This window comes from Cryptomeria japonica, chromosome 8 (assembly GCF_030272615.1).
Source record: "Cryptomeria japonica chromosome 8, Sugi_1.0, whole genome shotgun sequence".
Taxonomy (NCBI): Eukaryota; Viridiplantae; Streptophyta; class Pinopsida; order Cupressales; family Cupressaceae; genus Cryptomeria; species Cryptomeria japonica.
Genome location: NC_081412.1, coordinates 741,551,994 through 741,565,593, shown reverse-complemented (window position 1 = coordinate 741,565,593; position 13,600 = coordinate 741,551,994). Strand labels below are relative to the sequence as shown.

Sequence of the window (13,600 nt, the reverse complement as noted above, 5' to 3'; positions counted from 1 at the left end):
AGCTTCAACAAAACCTTTTGTTGGCTATACATGCAAATATAATCCTGACATGCAACTATGAAGTTTGAATGTGTAAAAATTTTAACCACTGAATGCCAATGTTAAACTTGTTCTGACCACTCCATAAAAAGAAGAATCCTCAACACAAACTCTGAATAGAATAAGAATTACTGTACTTGACTGCAGGATGTTAGCAGTAATCTCTTGGCAGAGAATCCATGCTACCAGGTTGGTAGTGAATGGATTCGATTATGACAGGATTTATAGAGATCCATGATTCTAATGACTTGATATTCATAGAGATTCACACATTAGCGTCAACAGTGTGAGGTCATTGTTGAACCTCAATAAATGGCTGCACAGTCATATCTTGGGAGCAGTTTTTTCAGTCATTGACATATAACATGTTGACAAAGTTTTGAAGACTGTAACACACCTTCCAAAAGTTTAGGAAATATCAATTACTACACACAAGTGTGATAACGATATAGAGATGACAAATGACAGTCAACTTTACAAAAAAGTAAACAACAAAGATTAAATACCATACACTGATCCAGAGTAGAGATTTGAATGTTATGGGGGATTGCAACATTTAATGTTTAATGAGTACAATACAATGAAAATGAGTGAAAGCAACCATATCATATACATGAACTTACATTTAAATTTTGGACTAAGATCTTAATGTGAAACTTCACAAGAAGAATGAATGTGCTAGCAGAACCTTCACACTACACTTTGCAGGAGCAAACAAAAAAAATGCGACAAACCTCTTTGTTTACAAATGATCTAGGGCTTCTGCACAACTTTCTTTTTAGCTAAGCCTTCTACAAGCTGTGATACAACATGCAAACTCATGGAAAATACGAAATCTGGGTATTGTATTCGTCTAAATTAAAAATTACATGGAGAGGTGCCTATAGACAGTTTCCCTTTCAATATAAAGTCTCTACTAGCAATGTGGTGCTTTAACAACTTCCACATCCACCACCTATGGGAGTCAGTTCTCGAGATTAAGTTTCTTATATGACTAAATTGTACACTGACACCAAGTTTACGTCTAAGCCTAAGGGTCTATCTCTATGAATAGAGATGCGTGCCCCTTTTACAATACTAAGACATAGATCTACCTAGAATGTTACCTTGGTAGTGAGAAGCCAACAAAAAGTACCCTTTATTTTGTACCTTGTTGTAGCAGTCTTGAGAGTTCAGGTTGTTAGGCTACATGGACTTTGACTGGGATGGTTCTGTTGACACAAGGACATATACTAGTGAGTGTGTTTCTTCCATGAATTTAGTAGATATTTCGCAGCAAATCATTCTCCATCATTCAGTGCCTTGCCTTCTGGTGAAGCTGAGTACAAGGCAGCTGTTAGTGCAGGTTGTGAGATGGTATGGATACAATGTTACTCCGTGCTTAGCTAGAATCAGTGACACTGACTCCACTGTGCTGCAATAATCTAAGTTTTTTGAATTTTGGGAATAACCCACTATATCATGGCTTGACTGAACTCATCACTACATTCAACAGTGAGTTAATTGTGAGCACAGTTCCCTTCATTACTGTATCACACAGAAGCAGACTGCCCGGGCCTGATAAATATGTACTTTTTCAAGACAAGCATAGGGTTGTCTCCTGTTTAGTCATTGCGGCTTTAGACATAAGGTATTGATGCATGAGATAGGATATTAATGCCACAATGTTGTAATGTTAGCTAAATTAATTATGTCTAATACCACAGTTAAATAACTTAGACAATGTAAGTTACACTTGATGTAACTTCCTCATTAACAAATAAATGCACAAACACATTTTAAAATGTGCTTAATTCCCCCATCACCTTTTTGGAACATGCTCTAGTTGTTAAAGGCAAATGTTTCATAAAAGGGTGCATTTTGATTATATTGTGGGGATATATTGATTTTTCTTTCTAATCTACAGGGTTATTATCTGATATTTGAGAATATATTTACTACTAAAGAATTCAGTGTTGTAAAGCTGAATGGTCATAGTCTCATAGATGTTCTTGGACTCTATATAAGGTTATGGGGTCCTTGTAAAACCCTTACTTCTACCCATATCAAAAAAATAAATCATTGATTTTATTAAACAGTTGGTGGTCAAATCGTATTTTAACATGCTAATTTAATTGTTGATAATTTATCCATCTTATACTAATGCTACCATATTTCATTGAGCGAACCACTAGTTTCTTATGTCTGGACCTCTTTGGGTCATTTTTTTTCTTTTAAATCATAAAGTGATTTAATTTTGTCATTTCATCTTGAATTGCATCAAGCTTGACGAATAACTGTTTACTCATTTTGTGAAAACTTGTACAGTGCTTTTAAAAAATGATTTCTTGTAAGGACAGATTGGCATGGTCTGACTTAATAGCTTGGCCTGAATGCCAGAAATATGAAAATGGATGATAAACTTGATTTTTCAGATAACAATGTGACATGTGATATAGATGCTTCAAATCTGAGATGTTATTGTTTCTGCTTGCAAAATATGATACTTGCTTATGTGAAAATGGTACATTATTGGAAATATGATTTGGTTTGGCCCCTATGCTTTATTGGAAATAGTTCTAGCATTATTTGTTTTGGAGTTCTTATATGCCTGCTAATATGGTTACAATCAGATTGAAGTGAGAGACATAGAAAGAACACAAGATTCATCCTCTGTTTTGCGTCGGCCTGGAGCCCCAGAAGACTTTGTAAGGGGAAATACAAACAGCCGTCCATTTCTTCCTGGAGGCTTTGAAGAAACCCAGACTTCAGAAAGATACCTTCCTGAAGGTGCATCTAATGGGGATTGGGTGCATGAAATTATTGAAGGTGGTTGTATGCAGACAATCCCACCGGGATTTAAACATGGGTTGGATCTTGGCACCCCCAAGGTGAATATTTCTGTTTATTTTAGCACGTTTTTAATATGTACCATATGGTAGTCGTTTCTTGTAACTGGGTTAGGCTATTGGATGAACTTTAAGGATAGACAGTAGCCGTTTTTTGTAACTGGGTAAGGTTATTGCATGAACTAATAGGGTAGATAGTAATCCTTTTTTTGTAACTGGGTTATGTTACTGCATAAATATGACTGCACAAAATCACGAGACTATGCAACTTTTGCAGGCATATTCACAGTCAAGAATCAACGTTGATGAACATCGTCCCCAAATTGCAGATTTTTCCAAGAATAAAAGGGTTAGCACTATTATCAATCTATATAATAATTTTTTTAATTTAGCTTTATAATATTCTACAATGAAAAGCATTTGGTTACAGGTTTCAACATATGTAATGCCAGCCTTTGAGCTTGTATTGTGTATTTGTTACGAACAGTGTGCTTATAATATGTCTTTGTAGGGAAGAGAATGGGTTTTGTTATGCAGTTAATTACAAAGAATTAATTACCATGTTACAGCCTAATGTTTGCTTGAATGCCTGTGATTACCCTGTTATTGTTTTTTAATGAATTTTATGACATGCATCCAGCTCTTTAGGTTCTCTAGTTTCTCTTGTATAGAAAAGTAAATCAATAACACTGATTATAAAGGAGATCATCAAATATTTTCATTTTCAATTCACAACCTAAGGAAAAACTATTCCCTGAAATTCAAAAAAACTACATCATGTATTTGTTTCTGATGCAACTTTTTCGTCAGGGCTATGCCAACTATATGATTATTTTCTTTTTAACTACAAATGTGTAAATGACTGATTTTTTTTGTCTCTTCCCTTTAAATGAGTGTCAAGCAGAGGGTTTATTTACTGTTCATTTGTGCTTGAGGAAAAGGTGCACTGCTGATCATGCTATTTGTTAATATAAACAAGAGCCAAGTGTTGAAGACTGCACTTTTAAGATCTGGACAAGCACACACACATAAAAAGAATGAAGTTTTAGCTTTATGTTTTGAATGATTTGAACTCGTATGAATCTTCTTGACCACAGAAAATGAAGACTTTCCATATTCATTCAGTGACTTGTATTGAATTTCTCTTATGTCTTGAATGAAGTGAACATTTTTGTGGTTTGGTTCCGTTCCTCCAATAATCTGTTGACTAGGAATGGTAGCAATACAATTCAGTTGACACAAAAAGAAATGAATCTGTGATATGAAAAAAGAATGAAGAGGAACCAGGAAACTGAATTGGAGCAGGAAGAGGAGGAAGATCTTTCACTCTAACCTACTCAGCCAGTAAGCTATCCTGAAACTAGAGGAAGGAATATTATTTACAATGTTAAATATGATCCCTTTCTTGGGATTTAATGTAATTTGCTAGGTTATGGTAATGTGATCTCAATCCTATCTGTTAGAATTTTACAATGATTTTTGGGAACATCTTGAAGTTTCTGTGAAGACTTCTTTCTTAGTCTAGTTGATCACCTTTTGCAAGTGATGCAAAATGGAATATCAGAATTTGTCGAGGTGCTCATATATTGCAGATCTGGAAAACTCATAATGGTAAATCAATTTAGAGGTCGTAGAATTAAATATGTTAGATCATACCAGTATATTAAATATTTTAATAATAAACAAACAGCATGTAGGGTTCCACCCCCGGATCAAGAATGCTGGTTTGAATTTTTTTTTGCTGAATGGTATTGTTTTTGATGATTTTCTGTTTTTTTTTTTTTTTTTGGTTTCTAGTTTTCTGATTTTTTTAATTTTTGCTTGGTTTGGCCAAGTCAAATACAATACAAAATAAAGAATGCTGAACGGAAATGATACAGCAAATAAAAACATACAATAGATAAATTTTTATGAGCCTTTATTGAGTAATTTGCTGGTTACATACCCCTGATCGGCAAGTACAAGTCTGATACAAAATCTGGAACAGCAAATTTGCCTCGATGAGTTAGATATTTCACCCAAGAACGCTGTCCATGGGTCTGATCCACATTATCAGGCTCATATAAGGTCTGATCAGCTCCAATAAAGGTTTGAAACCCCATGTCCCAGCTAGGGTTGGCTGCAAATGCTCCCAAGAAGGTACGGTTAGCTGTAGGTGTAGTGTCCCACTCCTATTTGCCACTAAATTTTTGCACTTTCTCTTCTTCTGTATTACTGAGGAATTATGTCAAACAGTTAGCATACATTCAAGCAAAGTTTTAATACTCGGACTCGCCACGGACTCGGCAAACCAAAAAATTGGACTCAGACTTGGACTCATGAAAGATTCGCGAAAGGACTCGGCAAAAAAAACCGTAGTTTTACAAAAAAGGCATAAAGAAATTAATGCATTTAGAGAACATAACAGCCATAATTGAAACACTACACGTCATATGATCTCCAAACACTCAATATTTGAAATTTCATCATTCATACTCTAGTTTCAAACTTTAAAATGTATAATGGCAGCATAAGCTTATAAATGTTTACAAAATTACATATAAGGATATGTCCAAATGTGAAAATCAACAATGAACAAACTAAAGAGAAGACTACATCTTCCTCTTCCTAGCTCTAGTGAAAACCAAGGAAGAGATAGAACTGGAGGGTCTAGTTCTAGGAGTCCGATGTGGCTTCTCCAGCTCGTCAAAATTAGGTTGAGGGTAGTACCAGTTGCTAGGGGCTGAGCGTGTGAGAGAGAGAGGGGTAGAGAGATAGGTCTAGATTTTGGGGGAGAGAGGAGAGAGTGAGATAGAGAGTGGTAGAGAGAGGGGATAGAGGAAGAGTGATAGGGAGATAAAATGATAGAAAGGTCTAAAATTCGGGGCAGATAAAGTGAGTGAGATAGAGAAAGCAAGAGAATGCTAATAGGAGCCTATTGATTACTGAAATTTGACTAAGTCTGAAAAGATTTTTTAAAACATAGAATTTGCATTATAACTCCTAGAGATCTAAAACCACTCTCAAACATCCTGCCAATATATACATGAAATATAACTTATACTTAGATGTTATATTTCATGTATATATTCTGATGAAGAGAATGAGTTTGACTTCAAAAAAAAATGAGATAATTTTTTGATGCGTTTCCTCTCCTTCTAGGCGTACATGCTGGGTGACATGAGTCAATGTAAAAAACTTGCGAGTCCATGTAAAAAACTCGTGAGTCTTTTGTTGAGACTCACCAGGACTTGGCTCGCAAATCCTTGGCGAGTTGACTTGGCCCACCAATGGACTCGCGAGTCTGTGGTGAGTCCCACGAGTCTTAAAACTATGTATTCAAGCACTGTGATTCGTAGTTCCCTGGCCTCATTTTTGTTTTTAAATTTGTTTGATGGGGGTTTATTTGCAATGTTTCCACAATGATAATAAATACATATATCCAGTTTCAGCTAGAGTCTAGTAACTGTAAATGATTAAGTAATCAGCACAGCTATATCTGAGATTACAAATCTGATTAACCAGCCCAAGCTATTTAGTTTCATCAAGGAAATACATGGAAATCAGAAAACAACATACCCATTAACGCAGTCATTAAATATTTTAATAATCATAATCATTACTTCATAACCCTGTGCGCAGTCCATACTCAGACCAGCATTGGCTCAGCAGCAATACTCAGAAAATAGCTCTAAGAGGTGACTAATGACCCTTCAATCACTGCGCAAGCACTTCCAGGTCTTGTCTCCAGCAAAGAGGAACGTGGCTGTTATTTATATTGACGGCTAGCAATGGGGTTTCAGCTCCAGCAGTCAATTACGGCCCTGTCAAGTTGTACGGCCTCCAGCAGTATCTCCAGCAACAATGGAAGATGTCCTCTATAACCTCCCTAAAATCTCAGCAAACTTCAATTAAAATCAACACCAGCCCTTTGAACAAGACAGCTAAGCTAAGGTAAAGCCTCCAGCACTGAAGTATGGCCCAGCTGGTATAGTACGACAAGAAATGTGTATGAACAGCTAACACTTCTCTAGAAAACCTCTCTGGTCACTCTCGCAAATCTGATAAAATATTCCAAATGCAACTTAAACTGAAATATAAAAAGCTTGTGCACAATAATGTTACCTGAATGCAAGCATTGACTGAATCTCCAAACTTACAACAACAGTACCTTCATTTTCCAAAATATGAACCACGTGAGATACTTGAATGATATCTTCAACTGACAATGGATTTCCGTCCACTGCCTCCAAGCACGAGGGTTTCCGTCCTCAAACTTGCTGAAAGCTAAAGCTCCCAGTTTCTCCAAGAGAAAATAATAAGCCAAGTATAACCAAGAATATTTGAAAGAGAGCTCTTGAATCTCTTTTATAACTCTCTCATAAGAGTTCATTCACTCACCTTGCCAATGTGGGATAAACAAAATCACTTTTTGCCTTTTCCTATTTTTTGGGATTTTGCTTTTTCCCCTATTTTCTCGCAATTGCTTTTTCCCCCCCTATTTTATTGCGATTGCTTTTTTCCTTTAATATTTCCCATGACATTAACTAATTTTCACTTCAACTTAAGGCCCTGTTGACGTGTATTTTGTACACAATCATACACAGAATAAAATACCCAAGGGTACCTTATCCTCTCTTGAATAAAGCCTCTGATTGCTGAAGATGTTGCAAAAAAGGATCAATCAGGGTGACTCCAATGTTCTTTTATGTAGGGTCTCTACGTGTGGATAAGCTCTTTGTGGTATGATGTGATTTGCTGGAATCACAAGGGGACTTACATTTGATGATTGAACGTCTGATCTGCTTTGAATATTGCTGGAACACAGGCTCTTACTAGCTTTGATTTGAAAAAAAGGAAAAAAAGATGAGGGCGAGGAGAGGATCTAATCCTAACACTAAGGAATGTAGGAGCAATGATTGATCTTCGATGAAATTCTAACTAAGTCTTGTTTTGACATCGTCGGACCATCTCCACAAGGCTAGTGCGATCTTCGAAGGAAAGCTTTATGATGTTCAAATCATCACTGCAGGCATAGACACCATCACGCTGATGCATATCAATGAAGAAGCGATAATTGAAGTTAGGCTTAAGCTGAATGATTCCAATTGACTACACAAGGCAAGTCTGCAATCAACAAACTGCTAGTAGTATGGATATACGAATTCCACCATCAATCAAGCACATTTCTTCCACTCATTTATTAACATGAAATCAAATATGAGAAGTATAAAGACCATGCAAATTGTCGAATCGACCCATAAATTTCACCATTTCTTCAATGAAGTTACAAGTCTTTTACAACAACATCTTGGCAACAATCTTTGCCTTCTCTCTCTACTCTACTCTAATTGCTATTCTAATACTTCCAACTGCTTACTAACTATTCTAACTCTCTCTAATTGCCTTTACAAAATGAAATGCCAGGGCTTATATAGTGCCCTCAATACAATTCGATGGCTTAGATCAATTCGAGATCAATGGCCAAGATTCAACAATGAAAACCCTAATTAGGGTTTGTTACAACCATTACATAACATTTAATGCTTGACCAATGATAAAATTGTATTGCTTGGACACATGTCCTCTCTAGAAAATTCCACCAATGGATATCTGGGGTAGGTACATCGGAGTTTGTGCCACCTTCCGTGAGTTAGGTACATTGAATCTGGACATGCTGAGGTGGACCACACTGATTGGAGAAGTGATGACTAGGATGCCACCTCGTCTGACACTTGTAACTTGGTAGATATTCAACTTGATGTTGTTGAGAAGCTAGCTTTAATTAATTCATCTGGAACTATCTGCTTCTTCAACGAACCCTTGTTCTAACTTCTTGTGTCCTTGATGTGCAGGATGATTGTTGTACCTCGCCTTGGAATACTGGATTGGAGAAGTCGCCCTTGATGACGTTAGATCGAAGAAGGTTGTCCTTGTCGATGCTAGACTAGAGGGGGTCGCCCTTGTCCTTGCTTGATCGTCCTTGATCTGGCTTGATTTTCCTTGAGGAGAGTCTTCCGACTTGTAGACCTTTCGAGCTTGGGAGTCGCCATCTTGATACCTACACAACATTTCAAAATTAGTAATATATCTTGAAATCTAAAAATTAAACTTTAAAAGGAAGATTCAAGATTTTAATTTAGGAAACCTCATGATAAATCTTGAGTTATCATTTCCTAATTTAGGATTTTCAAAGCAAAATTTAAATCTTCAAAAATGGTGCCAAGGTGATTACGCCATACCTCCACTTGGGAATTAATTCTAAAAAATGATGCAAAAATAGGAGAATTCGCTAGGCAAAATGTAGATCAAGACTCCCTTTAGCAAAATGCGCCCCCTTTAGTCTTCACAAGCATCAACTCCACCACCTCTAGCCTTCAAAAATCTGGAAATTCGCCTTCAAATGTCTTCAAAATCTGGATATTTTCCTCCAAACTAGCAAGAAATACGCCTCTCTAATAGCCTTCAAGATGAATTTCACCCTCCTTAGTCTCCACACTTGGTAGAAATTTGCTCCACTCCTCTGGATTTTGCTCCTCAAATTGCTCTCCAATTTCGCACTTAGGAAAGGATGATTGAATGATTTGAATAATGAAAAATCACCTCCAATATATAGAGCGCTCACCTTCCACTTACCCATGAGGCCGACCTTGCAAATCAAGGCAAAAAAATAAATAAAATTAAAAAAAGAAGAGGCCGACTTGATAAAAACATTAAATAATACCCCAAGCGCCCCAATTTTATTTTTAAATTAATAATAATTAATTTTAAATGCCTTTATAATTAAAATTTCGATTTTTTAAAGGCATAAATTAATTATTAAATGTTTTGCACACTTATTAAATGTCAATTTAATTTCAAAAATATTTCAAGGTTTTATCGAAATTGGCATTTAATGTGTCATAGATGATATTGGCGCCTAGGCATGGCAAGATAATGGACATCAACAAGATCGCTCTGGTCCTTGGGAGAGGGACAGGAGCGCCCTTACACTTTAGCCTTGCAATTCTTGTTTTTCACGTTCAACACTTCATCCTGGACGTCCAAAATGGCATTTTACTTGAAATCTTGAGTTTGATCTATTCAATTTTTGGAACGAATGCTCCTTAGAACCATTTTCGCCCTGGTCCCTTGGTGAGGGACAGGAGCGATTTTGCCTTTTGCCCTTTGTTTTTGTCTTTTCCAATCGCCAATGCAAGTTGTGAGGTAGGCAATGGTCATTATTGTTCGTCCTATGCATGTTCAATTCGCCCTCTCAAGACAAAACGAGCTCTTCTAAGGATTTTCGCCCTGGTCCTCCAGTGAAGGACAGGAGCGATTTTTGTATTTGAGCCTAAGATTATTGATTCTTGGGGTAATTTCTTTGTTCACCATCTTCTTAAAGGCATTTCTGACTTTGCACAACCTTGCCTTGGCGTGGTCTAGGAAGGAAATGATTGTTTTAATGAATATTGCCTTGGTCCTTGACTGAAGGACAGGAGCACCTTTTAGTTTATTGCACAAATTCTTAATCGTATCAACCTTGAATCACTTTATAGACGTAGAATATCATTCCCCCCTTCATCTTGAGTCCTGGAAGCAAGAAATAGTATTTCACAATGCTAGGTAATTAAGTACTTTGAAAATTTCGCTCAGGTCCCTTGGTGAGGGACAGGAGCGCCCTAGCCATTTTTCATCAACTTGATGGCCTTTGTTACTTCATTCCTCCGTGAAACCTTTTAAACATCATTTTGACCTTGCGTCTTGACTTGGATTCATCCGAATTTGGAGAGGAAGGTTAGCTAATGTGTTTTTCGCCCTAGTCCCTGGGAGAGGGACATGAGCAATTTTGCATTTATAAGCTCACTTGTGTTTTGCTAGCTTCGAAAATTATCTTCAACGGATCGATTGCGTCTTCCTTCACCCACCTCAAACGCGAAACTTGCCTTCCTTTTGCCAAAAACATGTCTTGAGGGAAAATCGCTCTGGTCCCTTGGAGAGGGACAGGAGCGCCCTGGCCTTTATGAGCTCATTTATGCCTTGTTAACTTTCAAAACTATCTTCAATGGGTTGATTACGTCCTCCTTCATGCCTTTGATGTCTCAATTTGTCCAAACAAGGTCAGGAATGACTCCACTAAGCTTTTTCGCTCTGGACCCTTGGTGAGGGACATGAGCGATTCGCCTTGGACCCTTGGAGAGGGACAGGAGCGCTTTTCGCTCTGGATCCTCAGTGAAGGACAGGAGCGAAATTTGACTTTTTGAACTCTCCATCAGGATAATTTTTATGGAATATAACATTTAAGTATAAGAGACATTTCCTTCTTTAAGTTATATTCCATATATACTTTCAGGATGTTTGAGAGTGGTTTCAGACCTCCAGGAGTTATATAGCAAAATCTAGTTTTTGGAGGTTTTTCAGTTTCCAGACTTAGTCAAATTTCAGGATTAGGACATTCCAGACTTAGCCAAATTTCAGGATCAGGACTTTCAGACTTAGCCAAATTTCAGGATCAGGACTTTCAGACTTAGCCAAATTTCAGGATCAGGACTTTCACTCAAGCCGAACTTGCTATCCAATTGATCTCCCCGACAGCACTCAAAATGCAAAGGCTAACTAACAAAAACCCTAAAAGACCTAGAAAACAAACCCTAAAAAGCAAAAAGCAAGGGTCCCCATTTGCAATGGGGCGATGTGTGAAAACGTCACAATAGGCCCCAAACATTGTATGTCTTCAACGTGTTATTAAATAAAGGGACTTTAAATACTTGCACTTAACTATAGTCCTGCATTAATAAAGTTAAATATTTTGAAAGGAAATACAAGAGCAAGGAAAGAAAAACAAAATCCAAGTAAGTTTATTGATGAAGTAAATGTTACCAAGAGAAATGCAGAAACCTTGGAGCAATCACCCAAATGTGAAGGAGGAGGCACAAGAACTTCTGAAAGGGGAAAAACAAAGAAAAACCCTTTGTGATATTATGAATGAGGCAATGCCTAAAATGTGTGTGTGTGTGAGAGAGAGAGAGAGAGAGAGAGAGAGAGAGAGAGAGAGAGAGAGAGAGAAGCTCTTTACATTAATGTCATTAAGAAGAAATGAGAGAGGAGACATCTCTTAAATAGAAATGAGGAGAGGAGTTACAAAGAAACTCCCAAATCTATGAATGCCACCATTCATAAAATGTCTGTGCCATGTGTCCACATCCTCTTATGAAGGAAATCTAATATTCCTTAATAAAGAAAAATAAAAGAAATGACTTGTCCTCACACATGTACTAGAGGACAAATTACATGTAGGAATTCCAAAGGAATATCCTAAACTAAATACAAATAAACCTAAGCCCAGTAAAGATTAAATATTCTAACATATTTAATTTAACTTTATAACTTAACTTTATTAATAAATGAATAATTAATCACAAGCGATTATTAAAAACTCCAATAAAAAAATCATCATGAGGATATTATTTATGAGATCACTGTTGATCCAGACTTGGCCCAGCTAACTTACTATAAATAGCGTCCTAAAAACCCATCAAAACACATCAGAATCACTTGCAACTGAAATTGCCTAGGCCAAATATTCTCAAGATCCCTAAAATGTCCTGGTTAGCGTATGCAACCATGGAGAAATAGGCTAACGACAACCTCATACAACATGTGCTAGAAAGGGGACATTACAATAGGGATCAATGGTTTGCTGATATATGGTTGAAATTCTGTAAATTACTTCTCCAAACTTTGAGCCAATAATTCTGAAAAATGAATAATAACTTGTGAGAATAACCTTGGGCGATCTTCCACACTTGTAGGCTCTCAATCCTCTGAAAGTTTTCATTCTCAAAGTCTGATTTCCTGTCGAAACCCTTGCTCCAGAGCTCCAAATCCAAGTTGCTGCTGTAAAAATGAATTCATGAATGCCAAAAAGAAGACTCCAATTGTTACTTTATTGACCTCAACCCTCTTCAAACTCTTTTGGAGGAATCTTGGATTTAATTTGGAATATTCTATATTTTATGATTTCATTCCCTTTCTCCTGCTTAGTCTAAACGAACCTTCTCATGAAGTCCCTTTAATTTATTAAGTTGTGTTTTAAAAACAACTTTTATGTTTCCTAGGTGCCATGTCCTCATGGTGCTCCCCATATTTGGTGACTTTATTAAAATAATATAAAGTAAGTTTATGAAGTAAGCGCTTTATTAAAATCAATTAAAATATTGAAGTTATTACTTTAATATTGCAAATTTTTATTGTGAGATCATCACCCATCCTTGCCGTTGGAAACTGATGTTGCAATTGGTCCCACAATGATGTCTGAAAGAAGCAAGCCATTGTTAATCACCTCCTTAACAACTAGGGATCCTCCTTAAAATTACGGAATCATCTCTAGTCATTTGAAAGGGCTCATAACGCCTCCTGCAAGGCTCCACAAGCTTTGAGTGGTCATCAGGTTGACCGTCAGTCTCCTAAAAAATAGGAATTGTCTCTAAGCTCTTGAAACTCTTCACAAACCTCCCCAAAGGTCACTTGACTCCTTGAATGGGCTCTCTATCCACTGCATTGGCCTACAGGAGCCCTAATAATAGGCTAACCTTGCTAGACGTCATATGCTATTAGGAAGGGGACATTACACAACAATTAAATAAACTTTTGAAATTCGTGTTTGTTGTCTCTTTGCATGCTGCAATACACTTGCCTCTCAAATCCTCATTTGCATTCTTCAAGTGACCTGCAAAAATCAGTAAGTTGTTTTTATTAAGAATTTTTTTTTATTG

General features: G+C 36.8%; 1 protein-coding gene across 2 annotated transcripts in view; it reads left to right on the top strand.

The window, feature by feature from the left end:
* The window catches only part of LOC131061434 (DExH-box ATP-dependent RNA helicase DExH11), a 334,783-nt gene that overhangs the window by 27,625 nt on the left and 293,558 nt on the right, over positions 1-13,600 (top strand). For both annotated transcript variants that reach the window (XM_057995124.2, XM_057995123.2), the window contains exons 3-4: positions 2,652-2,909; positions 3,145-3,216. In XM_057995124.2, coding sequence (XP_057851107.1) covers positions 2,652-2,909; positions 3,145-3,216 — 330 coding nt within the window. The remainder of the gene's footprint in view (positions 1-2,651; positions 2,910-3,144; positions 3,217-13,600) is intronic.